The following is a 25490-nucleotide window of genomic DNA, read 5'->3' as shown; positions in this document are numbered from 1 at the left end:
GGATACAGTCTTGATGCCTGTGAATGAAGAAATATGTGATACACAATGTGTGACATTTGTATAAATACGCATAAAGTAAAAATGATTAAAAATGCGTGACCTGGCACGTTTTAGGCGTGACTAATTGAGCTTGAAGAAAATGGGAAGTCACCAAAGAAAACATGCTCAGTGGAGACTTAATTAATGGCGCCGCCGAAACACTACCCTGGCGCCGATGTGGTGACTTTACAAACCCCTCGGGAGACTAGACCTATGTAGCCTTGGTTATAGCCTAAGCTATGGCTTGTGATAATTTATTGCAAGTATCGAAATCATGATCCTGACTTAACATTTGCTTTATACACAAAACTACAAAAGCGAAAAGAAGTAATAACTTCGAATTCACATCCCAGATGCATTACTTATTATCATTAGACTATGCCCTGCTTAACTTTTCTTTTTCACTCCATCACGACGTCCTCTTTCACAGTTTCACTGTATCCAGAGTGATGGTTCCACGACTCACGGGAGTCACGGTGAGCTGAGGGTTTCATGCTACAGTAACGAATTTAGTTTTCGTTCTGAAATATTATTGTAGAATGAAATATTTTTTGTTTCTCACAATCCAATATATTTCAATGATAAGATTCTACATAACAAGTGACCAATTTTTCCTCATACATACACATGTTTACAAAGTAAAATATAAGATTTAATACTAAGCGGCAACTTGAGAACAATGCTTGTCCAGTACAAAAATAAACAAGTGACACTATAGCAGAGTCCACTGCTCTTTGCAGCTAAGCCCCACCCACTGCACGCCAGTGATTGGCTAGCTCTCGAGGGTGAATGACGTCACACTAGTTAACAGTCCAAATGATTACCAGTACAGATTTGACTCCGTTCGGTCATGTTGAGTGTCGTGCATGAATGATGACACCACAGATTTGAGTTCCCAGAGTTTTGAAGTGTGTAATTAATATCTCCGATAAAAGATATATTAAGTTATATATCATTAGAAAGATCTTGGATCTGCGCATCTTTTTTTTTTATCATGCGAACCCTAAATACACAAGCATCTTGCTTTTTTATTTTTAAATTGGTGTTGGCTCAAATAAGCGATCCCACATAGACCACATTAATTGAAATGAAGCATACTTATGCAGCCATGTCAAATATTAATATCATTGAGAGATGAGGCCTACACATCAATTTCTTATATTTTGAGGCAATGACAGGTCATAGGACTACACATCAAATTTTTACATTTTGATGCAATGACAGGTCATAGACCTACACGTCAATTTCTTATATATTGAGGCAATGACAGGTCATAGGACTACACTTTAAATTCTTATATTTCGAGACATGACAGGGCATGGGCCTACACGTCAATTTCTTATCGCAAATAGTTTTCTTCCCGTATCTGTTGGAAATAGAGCAACTTTTAATTAATATAGTAGTTTCAACTCCACGATAAATAATGTATAATATAAAGTGGAATGTACACGTATAAGCAAGTGCACATGCACATACATGGCCATAGTAATTGTAACGCCACTTATAGCACAGAGAAAAAAAGTAAAACTTATGGACACGTAGCCGATGGCACACAAGATCAATCATAGGACTGTCTCAGCCTTACACACAACTATCAAACTGCTGTCAATAAAATATATTGAAAATATATTTACAAAATATATTACTGTGACAGTGAATATAAGGCTGCTGTAGCATTTCTACGAAAATGAAGGCTATGGTAGGAAGACATCATAAGATAAGTAACGAAATAAGAAAAAATAAATGATAGCTAAAAAAGTTATGTATGAGATGATCCAAACCAGTCTGCGAGTAGCCCATGATATTCATTTGCTTTTGGGGGCATTCTTGTGGATTACCCTGTTGGACAAAAGGATACATGAGTCAGCAAACTCTCTCTCTCTCTCTCTCTCTCTCTCTCTCTCTCTCTCTCTCTCTCTCTCTCTCTCTCTCTCTCTCTCTCTCTCTCGTTAGGAGAATATTTAGCGTAGACTGTATTCATAAAGATCCCGATTACTATGATTAAAACAAATGACTAAATTTCAATTAACAAGAGTAGGCAGATAATTCTTTACACCATTATTTTATGAATAGGTCTATGTTTATTCTGCAATGTTAGGTCACCATATGAAAAGTTTTTGAAGACAAAACTACAAGCACCATAACAACAAAAACAAAAATAAGAATAACCACAATAAAAAGACTGAGTATAAGATAGGCCTATAATCCAAACACCATAAGCTGCGTAAACCGACAAAAAGACATAGGACATTATAGGTCTACTTCCATTTTTATGATCCTGTTATTTCGAAAGAAGATAATGTCCTTAAGAAAATTCTCAGCAAATTATATCCAATATGACTCGTACAGCCTATTATACTGTAACTTTAAGTTAATCATAGGCATATTGTGGTTTTCTAGGGTGCCGTCACTGCTTGTCATCCCTCCGAGTGTGTAAACGATTGCAATGAAATGGATTTTATGACTGTTAAAAAGTTGTAACATTTCCTAAAATCAATATGAAATATCAGTCTGCATAGCTCTGAGAAAGTCTTTGTGTTTGTTTAGAATGGTGAACACGCTTGACAATATCAGACGGTAATTATCATTGTCCAGTGATTCAAGTGCACCGATTCGAATGCAGACATTCCCTGTGTCACCTCCTTATTCAGGTGAACCTCATTTACGAAACACAACATTGCAGCATCGCGGAACACTCCTGACTTCGTTTATATTTTCCTTTTTTTTTTACCACCTTTATTGAGATGCGTATTACGATTTTATTTCAGGGGATAAAATAACGTTTCCTTTTGATAATCTGCAGAACGTATTTTAGTTCGGTACAACAACCATTGCAGTATTAATGAACATGAAAAGAGCCACAGATTAACCAACTTTTCGAAACTATTGCTAACCAATTAGCTTTAAGGGATGGTCATGACGTAAGCAGTGGGCGGGGCTTAACTGCAAAGAGCGCTGGACTTTGCTATAGTTTTGCTGCATACTGTACGTACCCTATGCACACGACTGCGATTATCTTTTGGGTTGTACAAATAAAGTATGAGAAAATACATTAAAAATATAAATGAGAATAAGGTAAAATATATGAAAAAAATGTAGATGAGAATGACATAAAATATATGAAAAAAATTCCAAGATGAAGATGGGAATCCAGACAGGCTTTCACCTCAAGACATGTAAATATGCTTAGCTGCAAATTCCAGCTCTTCACTTAGGAAACAGAAGTGATGAACTTTCTTGTATAAGTCAACAGAATTACCTGTACCATTTATTTTACCTACGCTTTAGTAAAATTCACTATTAACCAACTTGTACTGATTTACAGGGTATTTTAAAGGTAGGATGAGGTGGTTAACTGTTGGGTTAAGTATATTGTAACCTAACCAGTATGTAATCCAGGAAAATCACTAATCTGGCGCCCTGCAGGTCCCAGTGATGCTGGATTAGTGATGGTTGACCTGTATCATAAATCTACAGTATAATAATTTAATATGGTAAGAAGTAGACCCCCAATTGCTATTGAATTCAGAACTTAAAGAAAGCCACTGGACATCACAACAAATGAAAAAAATATTACATTATTTATTGAAAGAGAATTTGATACCACCTTGGCATCATGTAAAGATGCAGCCCCAGGTCCTGACAAAATTCCATTTGCCATGGTAAGGCACATTTCAGTTAATACCAAGAAATTTATTGAAAGTACTGTAAAATCAGACACATCAAAACAGCAGTTACCCAAGTGTTTGGGAACTCGCCATCATTTCAGTATTTTTCATACCAGGTAATGTCACGTTTATAAAAGCTGGTGGAATAGATGGTCATTGCAAGACATTTTTTGCCAATTAGCATCATATGACCATAGTGTTTCTTACATGGAAAGGATGTGAGAGGGTGCAAAAGAGAGAGTAGGTAGACATTGACTGCTAGTTTATTAAAGGAGTAGGCTGCTTATAAAGCGGCTGTGGACGTCAGTACAAAGACATACAAGGAAATACAGGTGACCCGAGGTCAATTGTTCTCAATGTGAACAGGACATGTAAATACAAATAACATGACAAATAAAATGAACAGATTTAGACACAACAATGCTCTGACACACGTACAATATAAAAGGGCACAAATGAGCAGATAATAAATGCATATTTACATAAATAAAACATGGCTAGGTATTGCAACTTAAGGTCAGGAGAAAAGGCACCGTAGAAAACGGGAGGTTCACTAAAGAAAACCCGTTGAGCGGAGACTTTACAAGGACATATGATACTTCTTGAAGAGAAGGAATTCGTTGAACATTATACGGCTCTGGACTAAGGGGAGTATCGCCATATTTCATCCAGACATTATTGGTTCATTTCTTTCAGGTCAAGGTAGCCAATACTTTGCTGAAAGAAAATGCCAAGAAGATGGAGTCCTTGAAGGTTGTGTGCTTATTGAGACCTTTGTTTCAGCAGTAAATGATATATCCTTGATTCCTCATGATAGAACCCATATACACTTCATAGATGACCTTTCCATGTTGTAGGGGCTTTTTATTGTACGCAATTAGGGCAGTATGCTGGGAACAGATTTAGAGATATTAAATGAAACTCGACTTTCCTTAAGCCAGTTTATTACTTGAATACTACAATGGTCATAAAAAACTTAATCTGATAAACTTAGCCTCCTATACCCAACTTAGCCTAACTTAATAATGTGATTCATCAAAACTTATTGTACTCACCCTTAATCCTCTAGTTCCCCACCTCTCAAAAGAACCTTAACCTAATTGAACCTTGCTCTCAATAAATCCTAATATTATAATGTTCTCCCAACTATGGTCTGTGAGACTTCTTCAGATTGGGAATTAGCATGCTCAACATCAGCCAGTTTAGGATTTCGTCGTTGTCCTTCTTCCTATAGTTTTTTTATAGTATAGTTGTTTGTTTCGTCCTCAAGGAGTTACCCCCCATTGGTGTGCCAGCTCTCCATGATGACTAGACTAATAACAAAGAAATATCTTTTAGCCTGGTCTTGTAGCCGGGTATTGTGTCGTAATGAAAACACTATGACACATGATAGAGTATAACGGACTCAAAGATAAGAGGGCATTTTCCCTTATTTTCAGCAAAGCTGAACCCAGTTTTCCAATGTCAAAACCATTAAGAAGTGACAATTGTGCATGCACATCTGCCATTTTGTTTTTGACTGGGCAGGCAAAAGACCAAATTCCATTATCCTTGTGTTGGGTCTAATGCTAGGCAGGATCAGGAAATGATACTCATCATGGTTTCGTATCTTCATTACAACTGACTCACAGCGGAAGACGGAAGTACAGATAGCTCGTGACAATGACGTCACTTATATGGGCGGCGCTTAGGCGCTGCTAGCAGGTTCATGAGCTGACACATCTTACATCTCCCTCCCAAAATATTACGAAGAGGGTAATATTTTCCGACTTACCATTGACAACACATCGGCAACACTAAAGACAGACAATATGACAAGCGAAACGATTAACACTTTCAAAGAAAAACATTCGAGACACGTATGGCAAACCACAATCATAACGAGTAATGGCAACATTAAGATGATGGAAAAGTAGAGAGAATGAAAGAGAGAGAGTTCAACATCAGTGGCACTAACATATAAAGTGAAACAATCATCACATCAGCAAATACGAACTCAAGGTACATTTAAATTCAGTAAAAGAAAAAAAAAAAAACACTTTCATCTTGTAAAATGCAGAATCAAAGCACGGTTAATTATACATAATCGTTCATCCAGGCAGGGGCCTCTCTCTTCCTTGAGGGCCGTACCTTTGGCGTTGATGGGGAAGACTTAGGCTTATGAGCCACTTCGTCTTCGGTAGTTGTTGTTGTTGTTGTGGTTCTCCAGACTCTGTTATGCCAGGAAGCCTGCACCGCGCAAGAAGGACACCACGCTTACTGGATCTGACCATAACTGTGTGGTAGTGTGGATGTTGTGTTGTTGTCTAAGGGCTGCCAAGTTAGGGCAATCTACTAAGAGATGTGTAATTGTGTGGGGCTAACTTGGCAGAGTGGACATATGTCTGTTTGGGTGTTGTCTATGCGGTGTTTGTAGGTGTTTAGTGATTGGTGATGACCACAGCGAAGTCGAGTCAGGTGTACTCTCTTCAATCTTGAGAGCTGTGTTTCTGTGCTGCTTATGTTGGGTGGGGGGGTGCCGAGTATTTTGTTGTTGGGAAGGTTATTAAGTGCTTGTCTGGTGAGATGAGTATGGATGTGCTTTTTGTTTTGTGTGATGTTTGTGGGTGGTGGTATAGAATTCAAGATATTTGTATAGTGTCTGTGTGGTGTATTCGCTATTTGCCTGTGTGTTGGAGGGTGGTCGTGAAGGTAATAGCATGGGCTGTTTGTGTTGTTTATGACCGATGCCAAGAATTGTGTGCCTCTCATGTCTAAGTGTTGCCTAATGGTGAGAATCTTGGTTTCGGCGTGTAAGTGTTCTATTGGTGTGGATTGTATACTGCCAAGGATGATTCTAAGAGCTGTGTTTTGTATTATTTGTAGTTTGTTTAGTTGTGTGTTGGATATGGCAGAGTGCCAGGCTGGGCTGGCGTAGTTTATTATGGAGCGGATGTATTGTTTGTATACTGTGATGAGCGTTTCTTTTTGTTGTCCAAATGTTGTGCCTGTTAGTGATCTTAGTGCATTTAGTCTAGGTCTGCATTTCTTGATGATGTTACTGACATGTGGAGCAAATGACATTGAAGTGTTGTGTGTGACTCCTAGGATTTTTGTTTTGTGTGTGTGTGGAATTGTGGTGTTGTTCAGCGTTGCTGTGGGTCTGTACTGATGTTCTTTGTTGTGACTAGTGAGTAGTGTACTTGTGGATTTTGTTGGTGCTACCTGTAATCTGTTTTGTGAGCCAGTTTTCAAGTTGTGTTATGTAAGTCTGTACTTGTGTGGAGCATATGTTTTTGTCTGCATGTATTGATATGATTGTTAGATCGTCTGCATATGAGGAGATGTATATGTTGTTAGGTGGTGTTGGTATGTCATGCATGAATAGGTTAAAAAGTGTTGGGCTTAGGACGGAGCCTTGTGGGACGCTGTTCGGGAAGTTTCTGATTTTGGATGACTCGCCATTGTAGTGTACAAATGCTTGTCTGTCTGTTAAGTAATTGGCGAGCCAGCGTTTGGTGTTGTTGTGTAGTGTGGTGTTTTAAACTTTGTTGATGAGAAGTGGTCTAGAGATGGCGTCAAAGGCTTTACTTATGTCTATTGTGATTAGCAGTGTTCTTTGTGGTGGGCATCTGGAGTTAATGCCATCTTGTATTTTTTGTGTAAGGTTGGTGAGTAGTGTTGTTGTGGAGTGGTGTGGTCTGTAGCCATGTTGAGTGGGTGACAGTGGTATGTGTGTTGTGGTTTTGCGTAAGATAAGGCATTCTACTACTTTTGATGTGTGCAGAGTAAAGTTATAGGTCTGTATGAAGCTGCTTGTGTAGGTGTTTTGTTTGGTTTTAGAAGTGCTATTATTTTCCCCAGTTTCCAAATGTGTGGTATAATGCAGTGTGCGTATGAAAAATTGGCTATGTTTGTCAGTGTTTGTGCGCCATGGGGACCTAGATGTTTTAAATGAATGTTTGAAATGTTATCGATGCCCATGGCTGCAGAGTTTTTAAGTTGTTTAATGATTCTAGCAGTGTCTTCTGTTGTGGCTAGTATTACTGTGTAATCTAATGGGAACTGTTGTTTGCGTCTGTAGATGTGTCTGTCTTCTTTGTATTTGCGTAGGTGGCTGATTTTTGCGTAGTGGTTTATTAAGATGCTGGCTTGTTGTTTGCGTGAAGGATCTTGTCAGATGTGGTGATTGAGGCGTGACTTTGAGTGTTCCCACTATTTGAATTGATGAGACTGTTGATAGTTTTGTGTAGTTTGGATGGGTTGGTTCTGTAGTCTAGTGTACCTTGAAAAAGTTTGCCAGTTCTCTGTCTGTTTTTGAGTTAATTTGGTGTTTATTTCTGTGTTTAAAATCATGTATGCGATTTGTTGTGATTTGTGTGTGTGGGGTTGGTGTATTTCTTAAATTGTTTCGTTCTGTTATGAGTCTGTTTATGTCAGGCATGAAGTTTGGGTTGTAGTGTTTTCTGTTGCCTTTAGGAACGTTTCTTTTTTCTGTTGGCTCACTGGCGGGCAGTTCAATGACCTTGAGGTGTCGTCTGTTTCTTATCGACGAACGCCCACTGCCATCTAATCTTACTGTGTACTGCCTATGACGTCGTTGCTCGACTATAATTCCCAGCCTGTCCCAGGCCTTAGTCATCTGGTTCTGAACACTAACGTGTGTGCCTGGCTGTATGGGCGTGAGCCTCCTGTTGGTGCCGCTGTCAATCATCTTCTTATTTCTTTTTGCTACTTGACGTTCTCTTTTTCTAATGGATTTTCTCCAGTGGCGGTCTACCATATAGTTGAGTTTTGCGGTCGGAACACCATCGCATAGCTGTCTCCCAGTTGCCAGTTGTGCCGGAGATTTATTTATACCCCTCAAGGGCGTGTTCAGGTACTGTAGCATGGCCAATGACACCTTGTCGTTATCGAGGCTCCCAGTCCCACTGATACTTGTTCTAATTATCCTCTATGCGGACTTAACCGCGGCCTCGGCTCTCCCATTTGACTACGGGTAGTGGGCAGATGATAGGCGTATGTCAACTCTCCATCTCCTATAGAAGGCCATCATTTCTTCGCTCACTAGGTTGGTGCCGCCGTCCGTAGACAATTGTTCAGGTGCTCCCCACCGAGTGAAGTAATTCCTAAGTTTTGTCATGACCTTTGCAGATGAGGTGCCATTAGGGAAGTGGGCTATTTCTAGCCAGCCTGTAAGCCTGTCGCAGTATGCCATGTACGTGTGTCCTGCAAGCTGAAACAGGTCCATGACAGTCTGTTGGAACGGATACTCTGGGGCAGGGGTCATCCTCATGACTTCGGCAGGCAGTGATGGTGAGTGGGCGTCGCACGATGTACACTGTGAACAATGATGCTGGAGGTCACCCTCGATGCCCGGCCAATAGAATGAATGTCTCGCTCTTCTCAACATTCTATCTAGGCCTTGATGTCCAGCATGAAGGTTGGCGGCTACCTGATGGCGGAGCCCTTCGGGAATGACAAGGCGGATGCAGCTGTCGTTGAAGCAGTATGTGACCAGGTTGCCAGATGTAGACAAATGTTCCCTGATGCTGTAGAAGGGCCTCAAACATGCAATTTCTTGTGATTTCTTCAGGTTCCAGTCCCCTGCAGTCACTCGAGCGACTAGTAGCTGATATGCTGGGTCGTCCAGGGCAGCCTCTTAAACAATTTTCTCATCTATGGTGCACTGCTCCTGTAGGTTTTCTGTGATTGCTGACACCATGGCAATCATTAATTCTTCGTTGAAGCTCTCATCCTGTCTATCTGGCGCGGTCCTCAGGGCAGGAAATCGAGAAAGGAAGTCAGCAGCATGATTTCTCTTGCCTGGTAGGTATTTAACATGGAAATTATACAAAAATGTTTTCTCCTTCAACCTAAACAGTCTGGGGTTGGTAATATCGCCGAGACTTCTATTGCCTAGTAACTTAACTAAAGGGCGGTGATCTGTGACAATTGTCAAGTTCGGGCAGCCCAATAAGAACAGCCGCGCCTTTTTTAAACACCAGGCCACCGCAAGGGCTTCCCCCTTCACAGCTGCATACCCAGACTCGGCGGGCGTGAGGAAACGACTGCCACAAAGCGCTATTCTCCAACCATCTCTACAGCAGAAGGGGGTGTCGACGGATGTACAGCTGCAATATTGCTGGAGGATGACGAATCCCACGCCCTCTTTACTCCAGTCAGTGACTGCAACAGTCCTTGGCTAACTTGCAGACGGTGTTTTGCACTTGACGAAACCTCTCCTGAAGGTGCTCATTCCAATAGACCTGTTTGCCTGAGGGCTTCTTCAGTAGGTCTCTAAAGTGGGTCATGATAGGCGCTGTTGTCAGGAAGGGGGCCAGCTGATTGACGAAACCATACCATGACCTAAAATCAGATATTGTGGGCTTTTGGGGCATCGAGAAACTTCTGATGGCGGATAGACAATCTTCTGAAGGCTTGTAGGAGTCCTAACCGACGTCAAACCCAACGAATTCCACTTCTTTCTTGCAGAACTTGAATTTTTCTGGTTTTAAGGTGATGCCTTTAGATGCACAGACTGCGAGGAAGTCACACACATGCCAAAAGGCCCCTTCCACGCTTGAATCATAGAGGAGTGTGTCGTCCACACACTTGAATTTCCTGGGTACTTCTTCAATGGCATCATCGAAACGACGTGTATATGCGTCGGAGGCAGAACAGTGCCCCATTGGTGTCCTTCTGTATTGATACCTGCCCCAAGGTGTGATGAATGTAGTTAGGGGTATGCTCTCCTTGTCCAGTTCCACCTGGTGAAATCCCCAATAGGCATTGGCCACAGTCTTGTATGAGCAGAGGGGAATGCTGGATACCATATGGAAGGGCATGGGGGTATGGTGGGTCTCCCTCCTACAACTTGCATTGAGCTTCTGATAGTCCACTGTACGTCTTGGTTGCCCCGATTTCTTGGCCACGACCACCATACGTGAACACCATTCTGTGGGCTCCCCAAGGGGAGCTCGTTGTAAGACCCCTCTCTTAATGTCCTCCTCCAACTGGGCTTTCACCTCTTTTTCCCAGTGCTTGGGTACTGACGCAGGTGTGTGGCAGGCATAAGGAACTGCATCAGGTAATAGGTGGATACGGTGGGGTTTCCCTTCCATTACCGGGAGGGGCTCTCTCTCGGTGTTGAATGTCGTGCTTGAAAAATGGGCTAATAACCAGTCTTCCAATCTGGTAATATTCTCCTCAGTAGGGGAAAACGGGATGGTCGACGGTCTTGCAGATTGATCGGTTGCTTCGACGGACGTATGGGTCGCACTTGCTGCTGTGGGGCGGAGTCCGAGAAGGGGCATGGTTTGGAAACGTTTCTGGCACAAGACCTAGTTTCTTGCAAGCGTCAAGGATAGATAAAAGTCAGTGCAATGGAAGACTTTACGAAATACACTTCCTGGGTTGTGTGCCTCCCCTTGTATTCTATAGTACACAAGGTCGACCCTAAACACTTCAGATGTAGGTTGGCAAAGTCTCGCAACCCTCCCTTCAACCTCAAAGCAGCCGGTTTCACGTTCAACGTCGCAAGAACAGCGGGTCCCGCAACACAAACCTGGGCACCAGTGTCCGGCACCGCTCGTACACCGGACCACTCAGTTGAGTTGGCCAAGCATACATCAACACGAATAGTGGGTTGTGGGGACGGCCCATTCCGCAACCTTGCCTCTGCCGCTACGACAACTGCAGTCACTGCACTCACTATGTCCGACTCCTCTGCCAGACCACTGACGTTTTTCTTGGTGCTCCGCCCTCTGCAACACTTCTTCAGGTGTCCAGTTTTACCGCACCCGTGACATGTCGTGTTTCTTGCAGGACATGAGGAATACCCAGAGGCATGACGAATACCACAATTACCACAGGGGCGTGATTGTACTTTCACAGGGGCACTCTTGTCATATTTATTAAGGGCGGCAGCCACCTCGGGTTCTTCCTCACACACTTCGGCAGCAGCTGCTCTAGGGAAGCTGCTAGGCCATGCCCTTTTACGAAGGGCGTCGTCACGGGCGGCCTCAAACGCACTGCACATGACTCTGAGGGAGTCGATATCACGAATATCATTACACGACTGAAATACTTGCCTTTTTAGCACTTTATCATTTAGGCCTACCATGAGCTTACGCAATAGCATATATTCAGATAAATCATGATTACAATTAGGACAAGTGAATGCACAATCGGTAGCCTTTTGCGTACACTTAATAAAAAAATCATTAAAGGACTCACTAGGCTCTTGGACCAAATCAAAAAACTCTAGCCACTGCACTGCTTGATTAGAAGCTTTTATCACTAATTGCTTAACTGCATTGAATGCCCCTTCAGTAGAGGGGCACTCCACTGCGCGTCGGTATATCTAGAATCAAGTGCACGTTGCAGTATCGGGACACAATGTAGCCTTATGTGATGAACAGCCTCGTTAGGCTTCACCTTGCATAGCTGCAACCAACACTCCATTGACCGTTTCCAAGACCTGAAGGCTGCAGGGGACACCTCAGCCTCGCACTTTTCTGGAGCTGCTGATGAAGGATCCTTGGTTGGGGGACATTGCTACCCGGGAGTGACAACGCTGTTATCTCAGCCTGAAGGTTCTGGATGGCCTGTTGCTGGGTTTGTAACACGTGTTGAGCCTGCAGCATTGAAGCCGGCGATATCCTGACGCCGGTTCCTGAACTTCCTGTCCTTGCAATTCTGCCCCTGGGGGATGCAAATGAGGGTCGTCTCAGCGGTGGTGCCATGCTGTACTATGGATATGGCTGTAGGTCCTATTTCTTCATTCAGTGTGCCATGATGGGTCTAATGCTAGGCAGGATCAGGAAATGATACTCATCATGGTTTCGTATCTTCATTACAACTGACTCACAGCGGAAGACGGAAGTACAGATAGCTCGTGACAATGAATCACTTATATGGGCGGCACTTAGGCGCTGCTAGCAGGTTCATGAGCTAACACATCTTACACCTTGTAGTCAGTGTTAAATGCAGACGTTAAGCTAGTGCTCCTCATAAAAATTGCTTCGTTCCTCAAAATTTTCATCAGCGAGGATCATGGAAACATCTAAAATTGAAAGTTTAAAAGTGCTTATTTTTAAGCTTCAGTTAAAAATGGTTAGTTTAAACTGTGAAACAGGTGTTTAGTTTGTGTACAAAAGCTGGAAACCAGACTTTATTTTGCGAGCACATGTTCGGTGCTCCCTCACGGTCTCTTTGTTATTTGCGAAAAGCGAATAAATTTGAAGAACTGATCATTCTATTTAGAAGTTTTAACTAAAGAAATGTTCCACAGTTTAGTATTAATTTAGATAATCCTTTCAGATAACGATGTCTACAATAGCCTAGGTGTTAGCCTACTTGATATGGTAGCCTAACAAATTCAGTGAGAATAATTTAGACTATAGTGGATGCTGTGTGTAGCTTATAACCTAGGATTACATATCCTTAAGGTGATTTAGATAACCTGCATTAGGTAGTAACCTAAATTAAGGTAAGTAAGAACCTTTTAAGACACATCCTCTTATGGTCCTAGGCAGCAGTCTAGTTTACAGCAAGGATCCTAGGATTTGATAAACAGGCTATGGATTTTTTGCCCTTATATGGCTTGTATACTTAAGCATGATCCAAATAATCCAAAATAATCCAGAACTAGAGAGTATCTTACATTAATTTAAGTGATAACCTTCTACTAAACATGCCATTGTTGGACTAAACAATGTAATCTACGACTAGATGAAAATAGTAACCTGTGCCGGATGAGATGGTAGCCTAGTTTTAAGGCTACATACTAAGGTAATTGTGTTTTATGTAACCCATACCCTTAAGTGTGAATTAAATAATTCGGATTAGGCAGTATCTTTGATTAGAGTAAGTGATAGCCCAGCTATAAGATCACACGTTATTGGGTTACTGTTTCATATAGTAGACCAAATAACTTAGGATTAGATATAGGCAACAGCCTGGGTTACACAAAATTAGTAGCCTAACTATAAGGTTACATATTAGTTTCTGGATTGGATATAGGCAACAACCAGGATTAGAGAAAAATAGTAGCCTAACTATAAGGTTACATATTAGTTTCTGGTTTTATATAGCCTATACATTTAAGAGTGATCTATAATAATCTGGATTAGGCCATACCCTGTACAAGGCTAAGAAAGAACAAATAAGCCTAGGATTACATATAAACAATACTCTAGGCTCAATAAAAATAACCTAGTTTTTTTTACGACCCAGTAGCCTTTCTGTAAGGCTACATGCTGGTAGGGTCTTATGTAGCCCATACCATGAAAATTTATATAAACCTATAACAGCCAGTAGCCTGACCAGATTAAGTAGGAATCTCCTTTTAAGGGAATATCCTGCTTTTAGCTTAAAAACAGCATGGCTGAGTACGAGACAAAAGGGTAGTCTCGGTTACATAAAATAGAAAACCAGAATATAAGAGGGTTATTTTCTGTGTAGTTTATATCCTTAGGTTTTAAATAAGCCTAGAATGAGGGCTGCCATTATGCAGGACCCTCAGCTCAAGTGTTCCATAGCAAATTGCTCGGTTTGCTTTCTGCCAGTGGGTACGGCCCATACCACCTGCCATGAGCATAGTCCTTGTGAAAAACAAGACAAATTTACTTGATCGCCAGATATGTGCAAAATTTATAGTGTGCTCTTGGCAGCAAGATTTAAGGACGAAACGGCTCATTTTAAGCTGTCACGATGGGTCCTAGGGTTCAGCAAGGGGGACGAAGGGGGAGATTATATCTTTCCTGCAGAACTATGGCAGCATATATTTAACCCCTTCTCAGAAGATATATGTTTGGGCCAAAACCCAATAACATCAGTCCCCAATACCTCCCAGGTTAACCCCTTGGAGGAAATAGAGGAAGTTCCTCTCGGAGGTGATATTCTTATAAATGAAGTTAATATTGCTAACGAAATGACCTTGCTGAACCCAGAAGGATCAGGGTCACAACCTTCAGCTAACCATGGGAGAAAGTTTCCAGAAGGAATTCAATCCCCCATACAGCTTTCAGAAGCTGATCAGGATCTTCCCCCAAAAGGGATACAAGGATCCACCTAGCCCAATTGAAATTACTACATTTCCGGAGGGGTATAGTAGCTTACCCAGGACCTCTGCCCCCAGGGTAACAGGCAGTTATAGTTGAACTGTAGATGCTCAGTCAGATTACGCAAGCTTTCCCCAAAGGGATACACAGTTTGCGGCATTTGATCAATTCCTTAAGGAAATTATGATTAACATCAAAGACACCCTTGCCACAGAACGGCAATACTGTATATAATGGGCATATTGCATGATTCCGAACAGGAAATTAAAGAAATCAAGTCAGTTACATAACTGTACACTCCAAAGTGTAAAAGTACTGCATCCTGCAACCAAAAAGGGATGGTTGGAAACAAATTCTGACCAAACAAAGTCCAAGGTTAGAATTTCAACTGGAACCAACATAATGGCCAGTTTGGACTACAGAACTTCAGCTCAAAAGATAACAGGGGCTCCAGTATTCTCCCCTGATGGTACTGATAGTCCTTGGCAAGACGCTTCAATGTACATTTTCTCTCCTGATGGTAAGTATCTAATTAATGAGAGAAAAACCATGATCGAAGTTTTACATGTGGAATTTAGAGACAGGGCAGCATTCTCTAATACAGAATGGTGTCTGATACCACCTTTGCCAGACATGGAGAAGCCTCGAAAGGAAACAGTTCTCTTATGTGGGAATACAGCATTGAAAGCTATAGATGACGCCCTTTACCAGGTCAGCAGAAGATGTATCTATACTCATAATATGAATAAAACCCAGCTTGCTCACCAGGTACCCCCAGACTTTTGTCCCTTCACTTTTAAAATAATTAACCATGTGAAGGCAGACTTTCAGAATTATGTAGTAACTAGAAAACGGAAGCCAGTGACAGAACTAAAACCATTTGCCACAGTCCTCCTAGTTTCAAAAAATTTCACCAAGGAATGGGCAACACTTCAGCTCCCCTTTAAAAGGAAAAAGCTCCCCTTAGATGTGGTTACCTGGCAATTTGGGACCCCTATGAGAAGAATCTCAGATGAGACAGCTTAGTCAGAATTCTGTGCTAGAAGTTGCCACCAGAAGATTCCAGGACAATTTATGCCGTTGTGGCTAAAAGTCTTATGAGAACCCTATGGGAAGCACTCTGACTTTTTAGACTGGTGCATAAAAGTGTGAATGGAAACATTGGAAGGCTCCTACAAGTCACTTCCCAATGTGACTGCTTTATTACAGTCTAACCCCTTCTGTAAGGACCTGTTTGAGGATTCTGTTGTAACTAAGTTCAACAAGCAAGCATGCCAACAAAATTGTACAGTATACGCTCTTTTGGGAAAAGGAGAATTCAGGAAACAAAAAACCTGAAATTTCCCTTTACCCAATTCAAAAAAGGCTCACTGTGATAAAAAATCATACAAGCCTGCAGTCACCTCCAAAACTTTTCCTCTTAAACAGGTAGGTAGTCAGGAGGGACAACCCCCGTCAAAGGGACAGCAACAGCCACGTCAGCAAGGACTTCGTTTTCACAAGTTCCAAAAACCGTCTTATAAAGGAAAAGGAATGCCCAGAATGCTTTTCAAGGGAAAAGGTAGAGGAAGAGGGGGATACCAATAGGAATTGACTGGTTGGGGGTCGGCTTCAAAGGCATCACAGGGAATGGAATTCTTCTCCTTGGGGACACAGCATTGTTCTCAATGGGCTGGGGTGGAAATGGTCACCTCCCCCACCTTTAAAGGGGTTCTTTCAAGAACCAGACCCATCTCTGGAAGGCCCTGTTAAAAGATACCATGGAGAGACATGCATATATTCGCCACCAAGCACGTCTATTCAGTGTTCCCAAAAAAGGATTCCTCTGAATGAAGAGTGATCCTCGACTTATCAACATTGGACAAGTACGTTGTTTGTCAAAAGTTTCGGATGACTACCGTTGCCCAGGTACGTGCAGTCATTCCAAAAGGTACTTAGACAGTTTCTATAGATCTGAAAGACGCATACTGGCACGTCCCTGTCGCCGCTCCCTTCCGCCCCTTCATGGGGTTCCGGATAGGGAAAGGTATGTGCAGGTTCAAAGTCATGCCTTTTGGGCTACACATTGGCACAAGAATTTTTACAAAATTAGCAACGGTAGTTGTCTGGGAACTCGGGAAAGAAGGGATACAATCAATAGCTTACCTAGATGATTGGTTAATGTGGGGGTCCGCAAGAAAAGAGTGCTTGAAAAACCTAAGAGCAGTGGTCAACAGACTCCAGTCAAAAGATTTTATAATAAATTGGAAAAAATCCTGCCTCATGCCCAGCAGACGCTTTCAGTGGCTGGGACTTTGTTGGGATGCTCTTCAGGGCCTGTTGTCTCTCCCCATCAAAACTCAAAACAGAATAAGGAAAAACCTCAGAAGGTTCCTAGCACAGCCCAGAGTTTTCAGACAGCAATTAGAATGCACGATGGGTCTGCTGCAGTTTGCATCAGTAATAGATCCAATACTCAGATTGCAATTGAAAAACGTGAACAAATTTTGGCTATTGCATGCAAGTAAAAAAGATGCAAGACTGATCTCACTAAAAGAATCAGAAAATTGGGGAGACACTTTGGCCTTGGACCTGGAAGGAAACTCTGGCGAAACAGGTCACCCTGACTCCTCCATCTGTAAGAGTCACAATACACACACATATACCTCGTTGACAGGTCGGGGAGGACATTGGGAGGATCGTCAGGTGGCAGGGAGGTGGTCAGCTACTCTGAAGAAGTGTCATATCAATTTCCTGGAACTGATAGCTGTCCTTTTCTCTCTCAAAAAAACTCAAACCTCCAGAAGAGACACATGTTCTGTTGGTTCTAGACAGCACGACTGCAGTGTACTGCATCAAGAGATTAGGATCACGTTCACCTCCTCTCAACATGGTAATGCTAGCCATCCTTCAGATGGCACAAGTAAAGAAGTGGCACTGTCTGCAATTCACCTCACAGGGTCTTTCAGCGTAATACCAGACTCTCTGTCAAGGAAAACGACAGCCTCAACAAAGTGGATGTTGGACAACCATTCTTTTCAAACAATAGCCAACATGCTTCCACAACCGGAAGTGAACCTGTTCGCCACATACGAGGATCACAAACTCCCAGTATATGTGTCTCCGAACTTGGACAGTCAAGCAATAGCAAGAAATGCCTTCCTACAAGACTGGAACAAGTGGAGGAGTGGAGGACTATATATCTTTTTCCTCCATTGTCCCAGATGTCAAAGATGTTGAGCAAACTCATAACCTTCAAAGGAACAGCTTACTTAATCGCCCATATTGGCCAAACAGCATTGGTTCCTGTTACTTCAATAACTGGCGAAAAGATCAATTCCACTATGACCCACTATTCTATCCCAGAAAGTAGGAGGAAAAATCGTTTACGCATCCTTTCTGAGCCGAGACCTTCACGTATGGACTTTTTAAATATCTACTGTGAAACTACTCACCCAGCATTGCTAGGTACCTAGTGCAAAAATTACAGACATCATCTATCCAGCAATACCAGTCCGTAGGGAAGATATGGTTAGGTTATATCCATACTGAGAGCCCAGTTGAGATTTCTGTAGAAACACTTAAATTTTCTGTTATACCTCTTTCATACAAACCAACTTTTTCATACTACCACACTGTCATTTGCTGGGACAAGAATGTTTTCGGTAGAAAGAAACTTCAGCTGACAGCACATAAAATGGCTAAGTAGAAGAATTTAAAGGTCAAGGTGTGAAAAGAATTGAAAGAATGAAGAAGATAAATGGAGCCTCAGTTCCACTTCCAAATTTAATTATTACATTCAATTTTACTAGATTGCCTAATATAATAAAAGCAGCCTGGTTGCATTTTAAGGTTAAGCAATATATTCCAAGACTGAGGGATGTTTTCATTGTCATGAATTTGGACATAATATGTTAGGGTCTTGTAGGCAGAAGCTACAAGGCAAGCCTGCCACATGTGTTAAATGTAGTGAACCAGAGCATGGTGTATGTAATAAAGAAGCAAGATGTATACATTGTGGTGACAGTCATCCATCATCTTCACTTAAATGTGATGTGCACATCATGGAAAAGAAATCCAAACATTAAGGGTAATTGAACGTATCACGTTTAGAGAGGCAAAAGAAAGAGTACTGAGTCAGTATGTTAGACCTGGAATATCCTTTAACAGTGTTACTGCCAACCGAAGAAGAAATGTAAATGCTACCAGAGGTAATGTAAATAAAAAAATCAGTGATGACCTGTTCTCGTGCTTTTTGGAGACTTCACCAGTGGTTTCTGGGACTCCTGCCTCTTCGGAGGCTGCTCCAGTGGTTTCTCAAGCACTTGCTTTTGGGAGGCAGCGCCAGTGATTTCTGACGCTCCTGCTTCTTTGGAGGCAGTGCCAGTGATTTCTGGTGCTCTTGCCTCTTCAGGTGGTGCCAGATGTATCTGGCACTCCCTTCTCTCTGGAGGATATATGAGCTGTACCTGGTGTGTCGGCTTCTTTGGAGGCTGCACCACCTATGGCTGACATTCCTGCCTTGTTGGAGGCTGTATTTTCATCATCTGGTGCTTATGTCTCCTTGGAGCTTCTGATGCTTTGGAGGATGCACCAATGTCTGTCCCTCACAGCCCTCCTCAGGCAGCGCCAGCTTTGCTTGGTGTTCCTGAGACCGATAAACCTCTAAAAGGGAAGGCAACAGCAAACCATCAGTCTCCTTCCAGAAAAAAGGAGCAAGGCAGTAAGTGAAAGCTCTAAAAAAGGGCTCCAGTTTAACAACCTCAAAAGGAAAATGGAATTCATTAATTTTCCCAGTGGAGAAGAATTAAAGCTGTTCATATCAGAAGTGTCTCCTGTATGTATAGCTTTGCAGGAGACCATGACTGGTAATACAGATTAGGTGCCCCAGCCCCCGAGAGTATACGGCCTATCATTCCACCTATAACTTAAATATTGGAAGCCATGGGGGTATAGTTTTCCATGTTCATAATGCCACCCCCACAAAATCCTATTAGTATCCAATCTACATTGCAAACAATAAGTGTGCAGATCCATTAGCAAAGAAAATATGCAGTATGCTCTCTCTATCTATCACCTAGTGAAGTCTTCCCCATTGATGAATTTAAATCCTTTATTCAACAGTTACCATGCACCTTAGTTCAAATGGAATCTTCAATATGTGAAGCTTTTGCTAACAAGCAGCATCACCTCACTGTTTTCTTTGATCTAGAGAAAGCTTATGATTCAACTTGGAGATATGGCATTTTGAGGGTCCTAAATGAATGTAACCCGAGAGGTAAATTGCCTCTTTTTATCAAGGCATTTTTAAAAAATAGGTTATTTCAGGTTCAAGGTGGAGCAACAATGCCAGATGTATTCATTCAAGAAGGAGTACCATAGGAAAGTGTTTTAAGTGTAACCTTGTTTGCCTTAGCAATCAGTGGGGTTTGCAAAATAATTCCCACAGATATAACATAAACCTTTTTGTTGATGACCTTTCGATATCTTGTGCAGCAACAAGGAGGGCAGTGGCTGAATGCTGCCTTCAGCTCTGCATTAATAATATAGTAAAATGGGCTGATATGAATGGTTTTAGATTTTCTGCTAGTAAAACGGTAAGCATGCACTTTTACAGTACATGAGGATTCCATCCTGATCTAGATTTGTTCATAAATAGGCAGAGAATTCCATGTGCTGGTGAAACAAGGTTCCTTGGGTTAATTTTTGATAGCAAGCTGACCTGGATTCCACATCTGAAATATATTAAGACAAAATACTTGAAAGTAATGAATGTACTGAAAGTTCTGTCTCACACTTCGTGGGGTACAGACCAAACTCAGGTGTTAACATTATATAAAGCCTTGGTCTTCTTAAAATTAACTTATGGGTGTGAAGTATACACTTCTGCAAAGCCTGATAGCCTTAAAATGTTCAATTCAATTCATCATGGAGGAGTAAGGATGTGTACAGGAGCATTTAAATTCCCACCAAGAGCATGCTTGTAGATGCTGGTGAGATGCCTCTGGATCTTCATTACCAGCGTCTGCTGGTTCGGAGCTGGTACAGATTTCAGAGGCTCCCTAAGTCTTTAACCAGCATTTGTATGAGAAATGAAAGGCATTGGCAGTTTTATGAAAATCACCCCAGGCAACCTCAGCCATTCGCTTTTAGAGTAAATTTTATTGTCAGAGAATTAAACATGCCAAGGATGGAGATTTTACCAGCAAGATATTCAGTTAGCTCGCCCCCGAACCTTCCGGGAGGTAAAATTTTTTAGATATTTTGATTTTACCAAGACAGAATTGTCCAGTAGGCCAATTAAAAGCATTAAACAAAGTGATGAGTTAAGATGTTTCAGTTTTTAACTTCAATTAATGTAGTACAATACAGTACTGCTTTTAAGTAATATCAGTCATGAAAGCTCTCAAAAAGTCAAGTTCCTGCTTACCCTTCACTACCCATCCTGCCCAACCATTCTCCTCCTCCCCCCAACCCTTTCCCTGATCCACCACCTCCACAATAACCCTTTCTCAGCCTGCTTATACCTGTACTTCACTCGTGAAGTGTTGCCAACCTTCCAAGTACAGTTTTTAAACATTTGTATGAATTGTAAATATATTTTACATTCATATTGCGGTGCTGGGGACCCTCTGGATAACATTGAGGTCTGAATAAGGTGAAACCGGATAATTGAAGGACTACTCTATCGCCTGTCAGCATTCTGGTGATTTGATAACTGAAATTCTCCACCTGAATTGAGGTTGAACACTATAAGTACTGTGCATATTTGTTATTAAAGAGACAGTTTTTCTTGAAAAAAAATAGTAAAACTCTTTTTGTTCATACCAACTATTATGTAATGGCCATCCTCACTGCACTACATTCTACTTGCTAAAGGCTTACAACACAAAGAAGGACCTAATTTGTCAGGTGAGACCTGGTGAGCCTTCCTCAGAATTCGCACTGCTCAGTTTTCAGAGACTGGTGCTCTTCTTCCTTTGGAAAAAGGTTTCCTTAGGGTGCACTAAGTAAAGGAATTGTACTGTAGAGAAAAAATTAGCCATGGTCGATGTTTTTTAGAAAAAATATGCATGTTTATTTGTAATGAGTTGCAATGTATTAAAGAAGTTTTATTTGATGATAATAAATATTGTATTTTTTCCACTTTATTCCACAGCCAAAATGTTAGACTACTTACAAGAAGATTTAGATTCCATGCAAAAGGAGCTAGAGATGTGGAAAGACGAAAACAAGCAATTAGCTCAGACTCTGAAAAGAGAGCAAAGGTAATTATAATACATTTCTTTTGATGAACTTTTCCAACGTAATTATCATGTACTTCTGCATGTTCCAAAGATTAGTCAGTGTAATAATTTCAGACCTTACAAGGCACAGTAGCTATATGCATTTTTCACAGAGCTATCTAATGCAAAGGGGTGAAGGAAGGAGAGTACCACACTATGATACTGTCAGACAGGTATCATAGTGAGGCACATTTAATGGAATGTATGTACGTACAGTATTTCAACATACATTCAATATGTGGCAGGGTCATATATTGAATTGCTAGGGGAACAAAGTTTTGTAAAATAAGAATAATGTGATATTCAAAAGAAATATGATTTTACCATCTTTTAAACAACAACCAAGCAGATAAATGTTTTTTATGAAAGATTTCAGTTGTGTGTAAAAATCTTCTACTGATTTGTACCATATGGCCTTGTTGCTTAGGTAAAAGAGAAGAAAGTGATTTTGAGTTTTATTAAACTGATAAATATTAGAAAAATTTGTGACAGGGTGTTAAAAACATGTTGAATAGCACTGAATGGACTTGTTTCTCAGTATGTGACTCGAAAACCTAAATTGAATATTCCAATCCAGTCAATGGGGCTGAGATACCCGAGATGATTCATTTATTCCTAACCATGATTGCAATACAGTATTGTTTCCCTTATGATTGACTTGTTTATGTCAAGTAAAGTAAGAACCCCCATATCTCTCATCTCCCTTTCCTCCTCCCATGATGTTTTGTTTTTTCATTTATGTACCTGATCTCACTTGGAAATAAATGTGTAATTTGGAAGTGGTACAATTTTGAAATTTTGGTCCACTATTTTGCATTTTCATCACAAAATATAAAATTATATGAAGGTTAAAATCCATTTACTGTATGCAAGAATGTCATTAGAGTATAGTAATCCTGTACCTTGTAGCTGAATAGTGTAAGTTTGATTATTGACACTGTCATGGATATCTTTACACCCTATACACCTTCGGATTCAAATTACCTACCTCGAATTCCCACATTACTTGAAACAGTTTTATATCTATGTTATTAATAATATATTACTCTGTGTGAGCCGCCCTAAAAGTTTTTGAATTAATCAGATTTTCTTTATACTTATTGTTTTCTTAAAGCATGACGGAACAAGAATTGGAGCCACTTCGATCTCAGTTAGCAGAGTTAGAGTCAGCTGTCCAAGAACAGAGAGATAAACTTTCTGCTGTTAAATCAAATATTTTGCGTAACAGTGAAAAAATATCTCGTTTGATGGCTGGAATAAATCTGCATATGTAAGTTTTATTTTTTTATCATGTAAATAATGTGCACATATTTAACTCAAGAAATGGTAGCTTAAGAAGAATCTTAGGATCATTGGATATATAAATATATTCTGACATGTTACATTATTTCACCTTGCTATTATAAAGAAGAAATTATTTCTGAGTTCTATTAAGAAAATGACATATTACATATATATTTGTGAATAATAGCATACATATGCATAATGAGTGTTTGATGTATATATGAATAGCACTCCCAAAGGCCCACCCAGCATGAAATAGGCAGGTAATCAAGATGTCTCCTTTTAATCTTTATTTCATTTTTATTTCTAAGTCTTACACATCTTATAGTTATGGGAGGGATAAAATGTATTTGGATCATGATATACAGTACAATAAAAAATGGGCACGAAACTTGCCCTAATTATGACGTCTCAAATAAATGCATACATCTATCCACAATCTGTAAGAACATTTTGAGAAAGAGTGATAAGAAAAGGTAGCATGGAAAGAATTGAAGATTCAGTGACTGGAGTTTAGGATATGCAGACATGCAGAAGAGTGCTTTTAACATAACTAGAATGTGAAGAAATGGAAAAAGCTTATTAGATCTGAATAAAAACTGAAAGGGGGTGGGGATGATGGGAAAGCAGCACTAGTAGGTAAAGAAGGCCTAAGTGCTGAAGGAAAACTTAGAGGACCAGCAGGAGCAAAATATTGTGAAGACACAAAGGAATAAAGAAGAGATTATGAACTGTGCACAGTGTGCCATGAGCTGTGTGCTGTAGACAGTGTTGAAGGTTTTTTACCATGTGCCCAACCCTTTTGCTTTACATCCATTCATTCATCCTCTTCCCACCTAGCTGTGCAACATTTTTAATTTTGTCTTGCTCTGGATTTCACCTCCTGTTCAAGAGAAATTGCATTTAAGTGACAGCTACTTTCATGAAACAAACCCTATTTGCATTGTGAATTTTGCCCTTTGAAATTTTTTGTAATTGTATTTGTTAATCTTTAAAACATGTACATTGGCTATATTATAGTGGATAGAAAGATTAAAAAAAAACTCAAGGAGAAAATACAGCCCTTTTTTGAAAAGTTGGAATAAAGCAAAGCTGTTCATTGATGCAGCATACAAAGATTCCCTTCTAGCCATGCTAACTGTGACCAAGCATTTTTATACTTTTACCACCATGTATCCTTCTTTTTACTTGTTAAATTCCTTATTGCTGTATTTCTTCAGTTATATTGTAATTAACTAAACATAGTTAATTGTTATATAAGCAGATAAGTGTAATAAGACTGATATATAAAGTACAGTCTTATCAGAGTGAGTTCTCTCAGAACAGTAGATTTTTTTAGGTAGACTTGTTTGTGCATGCATAAAATGCTACAAAAATGCAACTGTAAATAACAATTAATTATGTAAGCGTGATTTGCAATATGTATGTGTATGTAAACATACACTATATACCTGATGTATATTGTATATTTAAATTTTCTGATGTGATTTAATGAGGGTTTCATTGCACTGGTGTTTTCAAGTAAGTTTTCTCCTTAATTATATGCAACAGCAAAATGCAATCCTTTGGTAAAAGTTGAAGAAAAATCTTGATTTTTGTTTTGTTTAGGGGGTAATACTCAGCATTGTATATGTTACTGAACAAATTTCAAGACAGTGTTTCACTGAATTAATATTTTGCATAATAAAACTATACAAACCTTTGGCACTTTGGGCTTTCATATCCGTACGGTAGGTAAATAGTTATGTCACAGATCATACTGACTTTTTGGATTATAAATGCCCAGTTTCAGATCAAATGGCAAGGTTTTGCTATCCATTGATATTTCAAATCTATCTCCTATTTGGAGACACTTATACCCAGAAATACTATGAAACTAAAGTTGCCTCCAAAATATAGGTATTACATGACAACCATAACTGCAAACCAAGGCACTAATTGTATCATGGTTAATGCCATGGACTCTTAAGATTACTAGCTTATATCATAAGATGAGGCATCAAAGAGCAACTATGTAAATTTGATTGTCATAATTCAGTCCTATGTAGTTGCTCTAGAATTAGCTAGGGCTTTCTTACTCTTTACCCAATCTGTTTTCCCTTTTTTTGTTCTGTCAGTGACTGATCCACGGTAAATGAAGCTATAGTAGCACGGAATGTGATTGGGATTACAAACATTGCAGTTGGATG

General features: G+C 40.4%; 1 protein-coding gene across 4 annotated transcripts in view; it reads left to right on the top strand.

Annotated features, from left to right (window-relative positions):
* Nucleotides 1-25008, top strand: part of IFT54 (intraflagellar transport 54) — a 475732-nt gene extending 450724 nt beyond the window's left edge. For all 4 annotated transcript variants that reach the window (XM_067100328.1, XM_067100326.1, XM_067100323.1 and 1 more), the window contains 2 exons: nucleotides 21891-21999; nucleotides 23132-25008. In XM_067100328.1, coding sequence (XP_066956429.1) covers nucleotides 21891-21999; nucleotides 23132-23291 — 269 coding nt within the window. In that variant the 3' untranslated portion in view covers nucleotides 23292-25008. The remainder of the gene's footprint in view (nucleotides 1-21890; nucleotides 22000-23131) is intronic.
* Nucleotides 25009-25490: the final 482 nt, after the last annotated feature.

The sequence above is a fragment of the Macrobrachium rosenbergii genome, chromosome 56 (genome assembly GCF_040412425.1).
Source record: "Macrobrachium rosenbergii isolate ZJJX-2024 chromosome 56, ASM4041242v1, whole genome shotgun sequence".
Lineage (NCBI taxonomy): Eukaryota > Metazoa > Arthropoda > Malacostraca > Decapoda > Palaemonidae > Macrobrachium > Macrobrachium rosenbergii.
This window is presented reverse-complemented; position numbering and strand designations above follow the sequence as displayed.